This window comes from Bos indicus, chromosome 9, assembly GCF_029378745.1.
Source record: "Bos indicus isolate NIAB-ARS_2022 breed Sahiwal x Tharparkar chromosome 9, NIAB-ARS_B.indTharparkar_mat_pri_1.0, whole genome shotgun sequence".
NCBI classification, from domain to species: domain Eukaryota; kingdom Metazoa; phylum Chordata; class Mammalia; order Artiodactyla; family Bovidae; genus Bos; species Bos indicus.
The window spans coordinates 53,113,377-53,129,738 of NC_091768.1; the positions used below are offsets into that span (position 1 = coordinate 53,113,377).

The 16,362-nt window shown below is 40.7% G+C and overlaps 1 protein-coding gene across 1 annotated transcript; it reads left to right on the forward strand.

The window, feature by feature from the left end:
- The first annotated feature begins 3,799 nt into the window (after window positions 1-3,799).
- On the forward strand, window positions 3,800-12,514 carry NDUFAF4 (NADH:ubiquinone oxidoreductase complex assembly factor 4). Its single transcript, XM_019967334.2, has 3 exons — window positions 3,800-4,029; window positions 4,867-4,970; window positions 11,948-12,514. Exons 1-3 carry the CDS (start codon window positions 3,894-3,896, stop codon window positions 12,233-12,235), a joined length of 528 nt encoding a protein of 175 aa, XP_019822893.1. The 5' UTR covers window positions 3,800-3,893; the 3' UTR covers window positions 12,236-12,514.
- Window positions 12,515-16,362: the final 3,848 nt, after the last annotated feature.

Below are 16,362 nucleotides of genomic sequence, written 5' to 3' on the forward strand. Positions count from 1 at the left end.
TTGTGACCCCATGGACTGTAGCCCTCCAGGCACCTCTATCCATGGGATTTCCCAGGCAACAATACTGGAGTGGGTTGCCATTTCCTCCTCCAAAAGAAAGAAGTGCAGGAAAGTAAAAATCTAGATAGAGAGAGAAAGATTGAGGATGAAGGAAGGAAGCAAGGAGGGACTCTTTCTGCAGCCAATACCAGGGAAAGCCTGGTGTCAAGCTAATGACGCCCACCCAATTTTCCACCTTAATGGGCCCAGCAGCACTGCATGCAGAGCACGCTAATCAGAGAACAGAAACTGAAACATCTATTTTTTTAAAATTAAATTCTGGAAGAACTTGAGTCACTTTACTTTCAGATATTTATTTTATTCATTTTACTCACCTATAGACCAGGGCTTCAGAATATCTGCTCCTTTTCAAACTTCTTTCTGTTCCTCTGGAAAATGGAAAGCAACGCAAATACTCAATATCATATTCTGAGCTAGACACTGTATCAGACACTTCATATTTTTAAATGGTGCGAAATCCATTAGGTAATTGCTATTGTCCCAGTTCTAAGATGAAGTGAGCATAACCAGAGTGAGTGACTTTCATAAGGACTCATTTCTGGTAGAGGGGCTGGTGTTCAGGTAGAAACCTATCTAAGGCCTAGACTCTCGAGGGCTCTGCTCATTTTTGTGAAGTGAAAGTTGCTCAGTCATGTCCAACTGTTTGCAACCCATGGACTGTAGCCTGCCAGGCTCCTCTGTCCATGGGGATTTTCCAGGGAAGAACACTGGAGTGGGTGGCTGTTCCCTCCTCCAGGGGTTCTTCCCAACCCAGGGATTGAACACAGGACTCCAGCATTACAGGTGTATTCTTTACCATCTGAGCCACCAGGGAAGCCCCTGCTCATCTTTGGGTTCATTTAATATTTATCTTGGCTTCTCTGGTGGCTTAGCAATAAAATATCTGCTTGCAGTGCAGAAGGCTGGGTTTGATCCCTGGGTCGGGAAGATCCCCTGGAGAAGAAAATGGCAACCCACTCCAGCATTCTTGCTTGGAGAATCCCATGGACAGAGGAGCCTGGCAGGGCTACAGTCCATGGGGTTGCAAAAGTTGGACATGACTTAGTGACTGAACCACCACCACCCACCAATATTTACCTGACATTTGTTTAGTACCTACTGTGTACCAAGCATTGTTCAGTGAGATGCAGACAGCAGTGAACAAAGACAATAATTACTGTCCTCAAAAAATTTACATTCTATTGTGTTGGCAAGACTCTAGGTTTACTTCATTGGTACCCTAGGATATTCAGCAATATAAATACATCATATGGCAGTCAGAGAGATGATTAATTCTGAGCAACATCCTGGTTATGCTTTCCATGGGCACCTGACTTCAACCTTAACATGAGTCCAGAGAGAGTTTTGAGTTCACACTTCATGTTAATTTGCATATTTAACAAGAAGGGCTGGAATTATGCATTTGTGATTCAGGTTTTATCTCTAGATGACTCCCAAGGGATGACAGGCAATTGTGTATTTCTCAAGTACCTCTGCCTTCTGTCCTGCTCTTTGAGGACTTGAACACTCCAGGGCCAGCAAGGCAGCTGGCCTGGACTGGATGTTCCTTAAATATTGAATCTCAGTACGTGTGTGTGATTCTCTCAGTTGTATCCGACTCTTTGTGACCCCATGGACTGTATCCAGCCAGGCTTCTCTGCACATGGAATTCTCCAGGACAGAAGACTGGAGTGGGTTGCCATTTCCTACTCCAGGGGATCTTCCTGACCCAAGAATCGAACCCGGGACTCCTGCATTGCAGGCAGATTTTTTATTGTCTGAGCCACCTGATACAGATGTATTGAATCCAAAGTCTCCTTAAATGTGGAAATTCAATAAATTCTTTCATGTGGGTAATTCCCATAGCTCCCTACACTTCTTATAAATTCTGTCTCACATTACTTTTCCATGCTGCCAGAAGTACAGTGGATTTCTATGAAAATGAATTTTTCACTTTGAAAATATTTTTAACAGGCAGTGAATGGGATTACTACCATAATCGTTGAAACACATAGATGTGTGAGGCAAAGGAAAATGTTTTGGTGTATATAGGTAGAAATATGAAGACCTGTGCTCTAAAGCACTTACAGGCATGCTTGTCTCAAAGATGGAACTCTTGGAGCAGCCTGCCACCTTCAGGATAACTTCACAATTAACACTACCAGAGAACACTGGTTTTAGCCTCTGCAAATTTCAAATACCAATTCCAGTAAGAACAGTTCATGATAGTTAATGGTGGAAGCTATGTCCCTTGTAGAACTTTTGGTATGATTACTATATGCAATAATTTTATTAGTTTTCTTTAAAGAAAACAGCCCTTTCTTTAGTTTGAGATTCTTTTAAAAAGCATTACTTAACTTACTGTTGTATCATTTCACTGCTTTTAAACTTCATTTTGCTGAGAGCTGAGAACCCTAAAAACAGATCTTACAGCCACAGTCTGAAAAATACTGTAACTTTGGAAACTCTGCTACTTTTTAGTGGGTTCTTTATGAATTAATGACAATATTTTTGAAGAATCTTAAATAAAAGCAACACAGTAATCCTTTCAGACGGAGAAGCAAGAGGGAGAGAAGGGGAGGGAGGGAGAGAGAGACAAAGAGGAAGATTAAGAAAACATGTAACACCGCTCGTTTTTGTTGTTGTCTGTTTTTTTTTTCCTATTGGCTGTTCCTTTCACTAAATTACAAGGAGGTCTCCGTGGCTTAAAAAGAGTAAGAAAGGTATAGAACAAAGGAGAGATAGGCTAAGGTATGACGCAATGACTCAATGCTTAATGGCACAGAGACACAACACAAATTAGCATTGCTAAGTCACTTCAGTCGTGTTCGACTCTGTGCGACCCCATAGACGGCAGCCCACCGGGCTCCCCCGTCCCTGGGATTCTCCAGGAAAGAACACTGGAGTGGGCTGCCATTTCCTTCTCCAATGCATGAAAGTGAAAAGTGAAAGTGAAGTCGCTCAGTCGTGTCCGACTCTTAGCGACCCCATGGATTGCAGCCTACCAGGCTCCTCCGTCCATGGGATTTTCCAGGCAAGAGTACTGGAGTGGGGTGCCATTGCCTTATCCAAATTAGCATTAAAAATACACAAAAAGAAGGAAAAGGAGAGCATAATGGAAATCGAGACGTCAAATGCGTTACGAGAGCGCGATGTAAAAGATTCTGGGAACAGAGAACAGGGCTCAGATTCAGACGCAACAGGCAACGGGACAGGAAAATAAGCGACATTTAAACAAAAGAGCGACAGAACAAATATTCATCGAGAATGAGTAAAATTTCACTATTTTCCTTTCATAAAAGGAGGAAAGGGCTATTTTAGAACCTTCCTTTAGCCATTAATTGCATTTATATTGGCTTCCTCTGGTTGCACCGACCCGTGAAAGAACTCAAGGTCCATTTGCTTAGACTTTGATTCTCAGCCTGCAACTGTGGGATCACGTGGGGAACTTGAACCAACGCCAGGCCTCACTCGGGAGGGATTAAATCAGAAAACCTGGGGGAAATCCCGGCAAGAAAACTGTTTTAAAGCTTCCCGCCGGACTCCACCAGGCTGCAGAGCGTAAAAACAAGGTGTGCCCAAGCCCTAAGTCCCGCCCCAAATCGCGGGAAGCAGCCGCAGGTGGGAGTATGTCTCCGCCCCAGAGGGAGGTGCTCCCTTTGAGATATTCTGGGTGGAGACGCGGCGTGTGCCCTCCCGACCGCTAGGGGGCAAACTGCACGCATTTAGCGCGCGTTTTGAAGCTCCAGTGCGGGTCACCCCCAGACGTGCGCATGCTCCGGTGTGTCCCGGAGGTCGCCCGCGCCGGTGTATAACCACGTGTGGTGTAACTTAGGGCATCATGTTGTGAAGAAATGGGGGCTGCAGTGGCTCGCGCAGTCAGGAATTTCAACCTAGAGAACCGGGCGGAACGGGAAATCAGCAGAATGAAGCCTTCCCCTGCTCCCAGGCACCCCTCCACCAAGAACCTCCTGCTAGAGCAGATGAGCAGTAAGTGGTGCCTCGGGTCCCGGCGCTCGGTCTCCGGGTGTGGGTTGAGTGGTGGACCTCGGTGCAGTGGTGGGGGTGACCGGGGTCAGCTGCAGTCACCTGGGTCAGCCGAACTCGGGAAGGTGGCGCCACCGGGCTGGTGACATTGAGACTGTCTCCTTGCTCCCGCGGAGTCGGCGGCTCCGCCTACTTCGTAGCCTTGGAGGTGTCGGCGTCTGCCCATGCTGACCCCGCCCTCGCCGGCTTTAATACTTTGCGGCATGATACAAGGAATCAGAATCAGAAGCAATCCTATGCAGGAGAACTTTCTAGACGTCTTCGCCGAACAGTGGACACCGAACTGGACCTAGCATTATGAGTTACATTTAAAACACGTCCTACTGTGTTCGAGTGAATGTTGATTAAGCAAAAAATGAAGTGACTGTCTTAAACAGAAAGCAACTCAAAGATTTAGAAAACGAACTTAATGGTTTCCGGGGGAGGAGGGGCCGTGTAAGGGATAGTTAGGGACTTTGGGAAGGTCATGTACACGCTGCTGTATATAAAATGGGTAACCAACAACGGCCTATTGTATAGCACATGGAATTCTGCTCAGTATAACGTGCCAGCCTGGATAGGAGGGGGATTTGGGGGAGAATGGATACGTGTATATGTATGGCTGAGTCCCTTTCCTGTTCACTGAAACTACCACAGTATTGTTAATCAGCTGTACCCCAATGTAAAATAAAAATTTTAAAGTTTTTGGGGAAAAAAAGTGACTGTTTTGTGTTAAGTGTTAGGATCTTATAGGAAATTTTCTTTGGCTTTACATTTGTAACATTCTTTTTCTTTCCTTAGGCCATCCAGAAATTAAGGGAGAAATTGATAGGAAAGATGACAAACTGCTGTCATTACTAAAAGACGTGTATGTTGATTCCCAAGATCCCGTGTCTTCTTTGCAGGTAATGTGTGTTTTCATTAAGTAAATATATATTATAACTCCTTGGAGCTCCAGGAGAATCACGTAGAGAAGTGTGGCAAATAGTAAAAGAGAGTGAGGGCTCTGCATGTTTATACATGTGTCAGTGTGCTTCTGAACCAGAATGCAGAGCTTTGGCAAAGTTGAAGCACAGAGGTCTAAGCAAGAGGTATTTGCTGAAATCTAAAAGACTTGTGAAAAAATAACAGACTTGTGAAAGGATTATTTGAATGCACCTCTATTATTTCAGAATTTATAGGATTTGGTAGGAAATTTCTACCAAATGACAATTGGTCACTTGAATGACATTTGAATGACACCAAGAGAGAGCTTTTGGAGAAGGCAATGGCACCCCACTCTAGTACTCTTGCCTGGAAAATCCCATGGACGGAGAAGCCTGGAAGGCTGCAGTCCATGGGGTTGCTGAGGGTTGGCCATGACTGAGCTACTTCACTTTCACTTTTCACTTTCATGCATTGGAGAAGGAAATGGCAACTCACTCCAGTGTTCTTGCCTGGAGAATCCCAGGGACGGGGGAGCCTGGTGGGCTGCCGTCTATGGGGTCGCACAGAGTCAGACACTACTGAAGTGACGTAGTAGTAGTAAGAGAGAGCTTTAATACTATTTTCTCTTCCTTCAGTGGTTTGAGGTATGTTCTGATATCAGAACATTTTTTAGTATTGTGTTGTTGGTGGGCTTTTTGTTTGTTTGTTTTTAAGAAAATATTCAGATAGGATTTGTAAAAACAGGGAGATGGCAGAATAAACTGGGAGTGGGAACCTGTATGTAAATATCAGGCACAAGTGCTCTGTGTACAGTGATGAACACAGCAGTTCTAGTCCTTGCTGTCACAGTGCTTATAGTGTTGTGAGGGACACAGGCATTAAACAAATGAGCAGCCACAGGTACATAATTGCGAAGTCTATAAAGAGGAAATGTAGGTACTGAGCATATCAGAGGGAGCTGTTTGAGACAGAAGGACCAGGGATGGTTTCTGAGGAAGTGGCCTGAACAACAGCTGGGTGTTAGCCAGATGAGTTCATGGGGGCAGGAAGCTTCTAAGCAGGGAGAAGACTTTGATTAAAGGAGAGGGAAGTACCAGTGACCATTCCCTTTTCATTCTAAAATTCTCCAAAGTCTTTCTCTGTAGATAGGCAATAAACTGCACAGATATGTTAATAGTTATTAGTATAATTTTAAGTAGGGAAGAGAAAACGCACATGTAAAGTAAGGTTTGTAACTTGTTACAACAACAGTTATAGGGTTCGGTTATCAGATGTTCACATACACACACACACAAATATATAGGGGTTGATGTTTGTGTTCTTTATATTTAGACAGGTGTTGGATAATACTTCGGTATTGTTTCTCTCACATGTACTTATTCATTCTAAAATTAACTCTTGGGGAACAAAAACCATTTAATACTTCTTATGTATAAGATATAGGAATGTAAATATAATACTTAGGAGATACACAGTGGTGTTAAAATTTCTTGGAGAGGTATTAGGAAAAATCTGAAAAAACTCATTCATGGGCAAGTGATAGTGAAGAAAAGGTTGAAATGCCTATTTATGTTTGTCTCTTTTTCTTTTGGGCAGTTCATAATTTTCTTAATGATTTGTGATGTCTTTAGACATCAGTGATGCCGTGGCTCTCATATGTCAAATAATTTACTTTTGTCCGACTTTTTATCTATTGCTATTCAAAATTTTGTGAAATATATTAGCCTTTTTGTCTTTCATTGTATGGACTCAGTCTAACATAAAGTCTTCTGTATTTTCTTAGTACTTTTATGATTATATATTTTATGTTAAAATCTTTATTTGGCATTAAATAAAGTTTTTGGTGAGGGAGAACTTTTCAACTGGATGGTCAGTTGTCTAAATATAATTTATTGAATAACCCAGTCCTTTCCCCACTCATTTAAAATGCTAATACATACACTTATAAGTCTGTTAACGGATTCATCAGTTCTATTTATTTTTCTATGTCTACACTAGAATTATACTATTTTAATTAATAAAACTTTGTAAAGTATCTTGATACCTGTTATGATCATCTTTCTTTCTTTTCAGAAGTTCTTTGACTCTTGCCACACATTTTTTCCCCATATGAACAAATTCTTGAAAAGTCCTATTTTGATTTTGAGTGTAATTGAATTGGAATTTATAGATTAATTGAGAATTAACATTTTTGTTTTATTGAGTCTTCGAAGGGTACAGGGAAGATTGTTACTATGAGATCTCTTTTCTCCCTAAGTTTTTAACTATTTATTGCTAATATGTCACACAAAAAAAGTGATTTTTGTATTGCACGTGCCTGCTTTGCTAGGTTATTATTTCTCTTTGTTTTTCAGTTGATTCTTTTATATTTTTCTAAAGATATTCTCATACCATTGGAATGGAATTACAATTTTCTCTCTTTTTAGTGTTTATACTTAATTCTCCTCTTACTGTGTCTATTATTCTGTCCTGTTCTTTCCTTGCATAGGGTGCCTGTAATTAGTTAAAATAAAGTGATTTGGTCTGATTGAAAAATACTTTTATCACAGGATGTTTTGTTCTATTTTTAATTTGCTAAGAGTTTTTTTTTTAATTAAAAGAGGATGTTGAATTTATCAGATTTTTTCAGTGTCATGTTAATTTTAGTATTTAATATTAATCAGAAGGGAAAACTGGATTAAAAAAGTATATATTAGGTAGTAAGAAGATACAGAACTAGGAAGATAAGGGAAACTTGAGTTTTTGGAAAGTGAAGAAGTTAGGAGTGTTTCAGGCCAGAGTTACAATATGAAGGTAGGAGAGTGTGTGGTGCCTTTAGAGTTCAGTACAGTTAGGAGCTGGTGGCTCAATGGTAAAGAATCTGTCAGTGCAGGAGCTGCAGGAGACTTGGGTTCATTACCTGGGTGGGGAAGATCCACTGGAGGAGGGAGGCAGTGGCAACTCACTTCAGTTTTCTTGCCTAGGAAGTCCCATGGATAGAGGAGCCTGGTGGGGTTGCAAAGAGCTGGACACAACTGAGCAACTGAGAATGCACACACCCACAGTTAGAAGAAAGTATGAGGGATGAATCTGGGTCGATGAAATGGGGTGGGGTAGAAAGTCAGTAGGGGCCAAATCATGAAGGTTGTATTTGTCTTGCTAAGGAATTTGAGTTTTATCCTGAGGGCAGTTGGAAGTCATTGAAGAGTTTCCTGTGGAAGAGTGACTTTAGATCTGCTTCATTCTGAGGGCAGTTTTGAGGGTGGGCTGGGAGGGAGGGAGGGAAAGGCATTTTACCCAGTTAAGAGGAGACCAGGCTTTTGCAGTAGTTCCCGTAAGAGACATTGGCTTGGACAAAGGTAATTAGTGACTGGGAGAGAATGAACAGGTTTGAGAGGGACTTAGAAGCATGAGCAGGATTTGTTCATTGATTGGTTGTAATGAGTGAGGAGAGGGAAATGTTAAATATAAAAGAAACTGAGTTTTGAAGTGGGCTATGAGAGATGGGTGGAGTTGGTCCCTGAGCTAGAGAATATGGGGACAAAATTGTATTTTCAGAGAAAAGGGACAAGTTCAGCTTTAGACAAGTTGATCTTTGAGGTATTTATAGGTTATCAAGTAAAAATGTAGTTAGTCATTTGGGAATTGGGATCTGAAAGTCAGGAGAAAGGTCAAGGTTTGAGACCATATTTGAGAGTCATTGATGTGTGGATAATAATAATAAGGGGATGGTGGGATTGCTTGGGGGGAATGTGTAGAGTGAGAAGAGGGCCTGGGCCAGAACTTGGGGGCATACTAACATTTACAGGGTAGCTGAAGTGAATAGACCGCAAGGAAGGAACCACTGCGGAGACAGATGGAACACTAGGAGAGAGGTGGTATGGAAACCAAAGCAAAAATAGTTGTGGGTATGTGGGAGTGGTCAGCAGTGTTTGCTTAAAAAATGTCCTCTGGATTAAGATGTAATCCTCTGGATATGAGATCACAAGTACTGTTTTTTAAAGCTGAACTGAAAAGAAGGAAACTGATCATAAAAGAAGAGTTGTTGGGTTTGATGATATTTACAATATCATGGTAATCCAAGTCTATGTCCTGACTAGTAGTGCTGAAGGAGCTGAAGTTGAATGGTTCTATGAAGACCTACAATTCCTTCTAGAACTAACACCAAAAAAGGGTGTCCTCTTCATCATAGGGGACTGGAATGCAATGAAATACCTGGAGTAACAGGCATATTTGGCCTTGGGGTACAGAATGTAGCAGGGCAAAGACTAATAGAGTTCTGCCAAGAGAATGAACTGGTCATAGCAAACACCCTCTTCCAACAACACAAGAGAAGACTCTACACATGGACATCAGCAGATGGTCAACAATGAATCAGATTGATTATATTCTTTGTAGCCAAAGATGGAGAAGTTCTATACAGTCAGCAAAAACAAGACCGGGAGCTGACTGTGGTTCAGATCATGAACTCCTTATTGCCAAATTCACACTTAAATGGAAGGAAGTAAGGCAAATCATTAGACCATTCATGTATGACCTCAGTCAAATCCCTAACGATTATATAGTGGAAGTGAGAAATAGATTTAAGGGACTAGATCTGATAGAGAGCCTGATGAACTATGGATGGAGGTTTGTGACATTATATAGGAGACAGGGAGCAAAATCATCCCCAAGAAAAAGAAATGGAAAAAAGCAAAATGGCTATCTGAGGAGGCCTTACAAATAGCTGAGAAAAGAGAAGCCAAAAGCAAAGGATAAAAGGAAAGATATACCCATTTGAATGTAGAGTTCCAAAGAATAGCAAGGAGAGATAAGAAAGCCTTCCTCAGTGAAAGTGAAGTCGCTTAGTCGGGTCCGACTCATTGTGACCCCCGTGGACTGTAGGCCACCAGGAAATAGAGGAAAACAATAGAGTGGGAAAAACTAGAGATATCTTCAAGAAAATTAGAGATACCAAGGGAACATTTCATGCAAAGATGGGCTCGATAAAGGACAGAAATGGTATGGACGTAATAGAAGCAGAAGATATTAAGAAGAGGGGGCAAGAATACACAGAAGAACTGTACAAAAAAGATCTTCATGACCCAGATAATCACGATGGTGTGATCACTCACCTAGAGCCAGACATCCTGGAATGTGAAGTCCAGTGGGCATTAGGAAGCATCACTGTGAACAAAGCTTGTGGAAGTGATGGAATTCTAGTTGAGCTGTTTCAAATCCTGAAAGATGATGCTGTGAAAGTGCTGCACTCAATATGCCAGCAAATTTGGAAAATTCAGCAGTGGCCACAGGACTGGAAAAGGTCAGTTTTCATTCCAATCCCACAGAAAGGCAATGCCAAAGAATGCTCAAACTACTGCACAATTGCACTCATTTCACACACTAGTAAAGTAATGCTCAAAATTCTCCAAGCCAGGCTTCAACAATATGTGAACCATGAATTTCCAGATGTTCAAGCTGGATTTAGAAAAGGCAGAGGAACCAGAGATCAAATTGCCAACATCTGCTGGATTATCGAAAAAACAAGAGAGTTCCAGAAAAATACTGTTTCTGCTTTATTGACTATGCCAAAACCTTTGACTGTGTGGATCACAATAACTGTGGAAAATTCTGAAGGAGATGGGAATACCAGACCACCTGACCTGCCTCTTGAGAAATCTGTGTGCAGGTCAGGAAGCTACAGTTAGAACTGGACTTGGAACAGCAGACTGGTTCCAAATAGAAAAAGGAGTACGTCAAGGCTGTATATTGTCACCCTGCTTATTTAACTTCTATGCAGAGTGCATCATGAGAAACGCTGGGCTGGAAGAAGCATAAGCTGGAATCAAGATTGCTGGGAGAAATATGAATTACCTCAAATAAGCAGATGATAACCACCACTATGGCAGAAAGTGAAGAAAAACTAAAGAGCCTCTTGATGAAAGTGCAAGTAGAGAGTGAAAAAGTTGGCTTAAGGCTCAATATTCAGAAAACTAAGATCATGGCATCTGGTCCCATCAGTTCAGTTCAGTTCTTGAGTCATGTCCGACTCTTTGCGACCCCATGAATTGCAGCATGCCAGGCCTCCCTGTCCATCACCAACTCCCAGAGTTCACCCAAATCCACATCCATTGAGTCGGTGATGCCATCCAGCTATCTCATCCTCTGTCGTCCCCTTTTCTTCCTGCCCTCAATCCCTCCCAGCATCAGTCTTTTCCAGTGAGTCAGCTCTGCATGAGGTGGCCAAAGTACTGGAGTTTCAGCTTTAGCATCATTCCTTCCAAAGAACACCCAGGACTGATCTCCTTAGAATGGACTGGTTGGATCTCCTTACACTCCTGAATACTCATTGGAAAGACTGATGTTGAAGCTGAAGCTCCAGTACTTTGGACACCTGATGCTGAGAGTTGACTCACTGGAAAAGACCCTGATGCTGGGAAAGATTGAAGGCAGGGGGAGATGGGGATGACTGAGGATGAGATGGTTGGATGGCATCACTGACTCAATGGGCATGAATTTGAGTAAACTCTGGGAGTTGGTGATGGACAGGGAGGTTTGGCGTGCTGCAGTCCATGGGGTTGCAAAGAGTTGGACATGACTGAGCTATTGAACTGAACTGAATATGAATACAAAACTAGGGAAAAGAATGAAGATTGTCAGGTAAGCTGTTAGAGCAGCATCAGGTTCCTGCCCTCCTAAAGCAGTTTATTGTTTCTAACCAACTTGTTATTCTTTTAATATATATGAAATAATGTGGTGAGTGGATGGTATCCATTTGATTGATTTCTACGTAATGATTGAACTATGGTTGTGAAATGGTGATATGGCAAAAGCACCATCAAACTAAGACTCATCTTAAAGAGAAAATGTAGTTTGGAGAAGCACGGGTAATACTTGTTTGAAGAAGAAAAATAGAGATTCAAGGCACGAAAGTAGATGTCAAATCCTTGCTCTCATCCTAAAAGCCTGTTTTTTGGTTTTTGTCTTTTGATACTAGGTAAAGGATGCCACAGCACGTCAGAAGCCTAAGGAGTTCAGGTTGCCGAAAGACCATCAGTTTGACATGATGGACGTTAAGAACATTCCCAAAGGCAAAATTTCCATTGTAGAGGCATTGACACTTCTCAATAATCATAAACTTTATCCAGACACATGGACTGCTAAGAAAATAGCTGAAGAATACCATCTAGAACAGCAAGATGTAAATTCCCTTCTCAAATATTTTGTGACTTTTGAAGTCAAAATCTTCCCCCCGGAAGGCAAGAAAGCAATAGAATCAAAATGAAGAGAATCTTGACAGGACTTTTCCTGTCCTCATCCCCATGCCCTGTTTATTTTCTTCATTTGTAGCAGGTTTAATTATATAAATTACCAATTGTGTTGAGCTACCTCTTTGTGAGAGCTTGCTATTTATGAACTCTTTTGAATATTCAGGATGGCTGATAGGATTGACTTTTCTCTCTGTTAAACTTTGGTTTAGTTTGTGTTCTTATGTAATATCAGCATGACTAATCAGCACATGTATAAATTTACTGTAAATAAAAATTACTGTATTTTAAGCAAATCTATCATCAGCTTTTAAATTGGTCATGTAGCCTCTTGGGAAATATCCTGAATCCTTTCTTTAACATTCAGAGCTTCATCTTCCAGTGTAGGTAGCTGGTTTATTCTTCCTGTGGAATAGTGAAAGGAAGAGTTTTCCTGACTCTTAAGACTGAGTTTTTTTTGTTGAGGAAAGGGACGCTTGACATTGAAGTCCAATAACAATGTTTCCTGAATAATGGCAGACAGGAGACTGGATACAAAACAGTAGAAAATATATTTTTATTACTGTTCCAGGGAAAAAGAACTAGTGGAGACTTATTTTGTTTTGAATGAATTTTACATATAAAATAACTTTTTAAAAATACAAGCAAGAATTGGTGTTTATAAAATTTTGTCAGCCTCTGCTTTGACAACCAAACAGGTAAGTCCAAAAGCTTTCAGAGAGGCAGGTGGTAGAAACTCTCTGAAAAAAAAATAAGTTTTCTGTGGACTTAATGTAAAAGTACAAGATAATTTTAAAGCATAGTTAAAGAACCATGGTAAATTGAATTTGGTGATCAAATACATGTGTTTTTTTCCGATTTAAATACTGGCTGAAAGAAGAGATAAAAAATTACAAGTAGAAATAATAACGTTTGATCACTGCAAAAGACTTGGAAAATTGCTGTCTCGATCATTTAACAAACTTAGGAGCACAGTGTGAGCCAGTACTAGGGTCTTCAGCAAGGTTGTGTAAGTTTAGCTCTGCAATATTACTACCTCTGGGAGTTTGGGTAGATTGCATAACCTCTTTGAGATTGTTTCCTCTATAAAATGAATATAGTGCTGCTTTATTAAGTCAAAAGGTTACTGTGAAGATGCATAATAACTACAAAGGATGGAACAAATTCGACTTGAATTTTTGCAGTTCAGATGAGAAGCCTGAGGAAGTTTCCTGACCTATTTAAGATTATTCTGTAGTTTATGACATAGTCAGGCCCAGAATTTAGGATTTTAAAGTCCTAGTGGTATATTTTTTCTGTGAGCTGTGGGAATACTCATAGAATGTGGTAAGAAAAATTTCAAGTTATCAGTGTTTTTCTGAGGGAAGACAGGCATCCCCATCTTCCCAAGAATTTCCCCTGGGAATAATATGGAAGGTGCTGAGGAATTAAGCATGATGATGGAATGAGGCCTTTGTAAAGCTGAGAAGAGAAAAACTGACGGAGATGGGAGGATTTTAAGCTGTGTTCAGATGCAGTTTCATTATGTGAATCAACTATCCCTAGACCATATTTGGTTCAAAACCTTTTTTTTTTTTTTTTTTGTAAAGAAAACAAGAATTCTGTCTATAAAATTGTGTTTTAGAAATTCAGTAAATCATCAAAACTGTTTTTCTTTACCAAATAAAGGTCAGTACCTGTACCTGAATCATGGTAATGCTGTTTCTGAGCCATCTTCACTATTCAGATCTACACTGTGGATAGGTAGCTGTAAATATGGCTGTGGTTATGTAGTGTCGCATGATAAAGTCCTTCCCATATCATTGATTAGCCTATTACTGCTTTGTATCATGTGTAGGAGAGTGTTGGGTAGTAGTGGTGTCACAGACAGCATGGAGTTGAGATTCAGAAAATCTGGATGTAGATCTCAGCATCACCTCTAGCCACGTGATGTTGGCAGTGTCCTCAGTTGTAAAACAGGTAATAATTGCTAGCATCTTTAAAGCAATTACTGTACTAGGCATTGATCTAGGTGCTTTACATGTATTAACAATATTTACCACTGGTAGGAGGAGAAGTACTGTTACTATATTTTACAAGGAAAATTGAAGTACAGGGATCTATAAAAGATGGCCTAACAAATGTTGGAGCCCAGATTTAAACTCTTTGAAAACCTTGTGCCCCTGACCGCAGCACTACCTTCGCTGTTTCTCTGTGGGACTATAAAAATTGGGTGCGATGGCATGCAAGGTGCCTGGGCTGTGTGAAGCCAGGACTACTCAGCGCCCTGAGCATGAGAATCTTCTGTGGACCTCTGGAAAAATACACATCTGGGCCTTCTCTGCTGTGGTAGACTGCTTTAGTCAGGCTGAGAGACTTCTTTGTTGATGAGCTCTGGATCAGGGATGTTTTAAAAATAATGACCAGTGTGCTGCGCTGACCATCTGTGCAGTTTAAATATCAACATTGTCTGGGTCTAAAGTTTCCTATGAAAGAAGAAAAGGGATAGGAGATAGGAGGGTAATTTTGAGGGAGTTTGAAGGAGAGAAATTTTATGGGACATGAAAAAGGAAGAAGGGAATAATTCCTGGAGGTTCGTGGTTAGCAGAGTTAGGGGAAGACACAGGGAGGCCAACCATAGGATGAACAGAACTGGGATCCAGGAAGCTGATACAGAAAAGCTGCCTAACTGGGCGGATTTCACAAAGTTCTGCCATAAATAGGGTCACCATGTAAATTATTGCTCAAACTGAGACACTTGAGAGTGAAGAGGGCACCAGTTACATCAGGACAAGAGGCATAAACTGGAACGTCTTGGACAAGCTAGGAGATAACGGTGAAAAGGCACTAATGCCGAGCTTGCCCCCCTGTGATCTGGCTGCAATCCCCTTAGCTCCACATGATCAACATTTAGCACCTCACCATTAGCCAATCAGGAGTGGCTACTGTCTGTGCCAGAAGGCTTTTCTTGGTCCCAACTAATGCTTATGCACGGACATCCCCTCCTCCATATCTACTCCATGCTCTAAAATACTGGAGGTTTAGGTTAGTATGATGAAGCTTCTGTACTCATACCTACAGGGATTGAACTGATGTGGCACAAAGCGCCCTGAATTGGGGCTGAGCTTCAGGACAGCTTATTGGGTACAAGCTGAAAATATATAAGAAATGAACACAAAGGATTAAAATGATTTTATTTATCTTAAATAGCCATTGCTCATTATATAGCTCATCACTTTAAAGCTACTCTAGCTTACTTGTCTTAGACCATTAAATCTTTTGAGAGGACTATCCATTTGTTTATCTGGCTACTCCATTTCTTCTGCTTTAGGAACATTATAATAGAACTGAGTTACTTCTTAGGAGAAATGGTGAAATAACAGAAGCTCTTAGATTTAAGTCCATATGTAAAAACTCAAAGCTTTACCTTCAGCACATTTAGGTGACTAATTCTGTGGCTTTTCTTTGCCATTGTCTGCACTCCGACAATAGAACTGTGTCTTGGGAAGAACTGTAGGAGTTAGAAGAACAGAATCCTGAGCAGAGATGAGGTTCTATAAGTTTAATGTATTAATGTTGTGAAGTACATAGCAGGTAACATCCAAATTGATTCTTCTTACTTCCTGTGAGGAAAAAGGCAATGGGTAGGTCACTATAAAGATGAATACTTTGTTGATAAGAATTCAGTCAAAATGAGATAAGCTAGTACTTGGATGTTGAGAAGTAATTCCTGAGATGAGAAAAAATAGGTAGCAGTGTAGTCTTGAGGAGCAGAAAGAGTTCTTGGTTATTTGAGAGAATATAACCTTGGAGAGGTGCATTTTTAAAGAGAGCTGCAACAATGCCACCTGAATGACAATGAACTCTGCTTCTGGTTCCAAAGAAAATAATAAAAGTAATTACCCATAGGATTGATTACTGACATTCACATCTGGAAATAGTGGAGCTACTGAGGAAAAAAAAAAAAGTAATATTCAATTCATTTGTAAAATAAGCCTCAGGCCTTTTTCTTTTTTTCAAAAGAATAAGTAATGATTAAATTTAATACGTGTATGTTTTGTCATAAAAATTCCACTTAGAATGATTTTGAGCAAATTTGCTATTTTAGTATACCTTATGTATGGGAAATATTATAGCCAGATTTTTCCTAAAATGCCTTCCTGCA

Bases quoted from the DNA above. Each gene is read 5' to 3' on its own strand.
- NDUFAF4 (XM_019967334.2), top strand. From the start codon at position 3,894: ATGGGGGCTGCAGTGGCTCGCGCAGTCAGGAATTTCAACCTAGAGAAC. The intron at 4,030-4,866 runs GTAAGTGGTGCC...TTCTTTCCTTAG, and splicing joins CCTGCTAGAGCAGATGAGCA to GCCATCCAGAAATTAAGGGA. The intron at 4,971-11,947 runs GTAATGTGTGTT...TTTTGATACTAG, and splicing joins ATCCCGTGTCTTCTTTGCAG to GTAAAGGATGCCACAGCACG.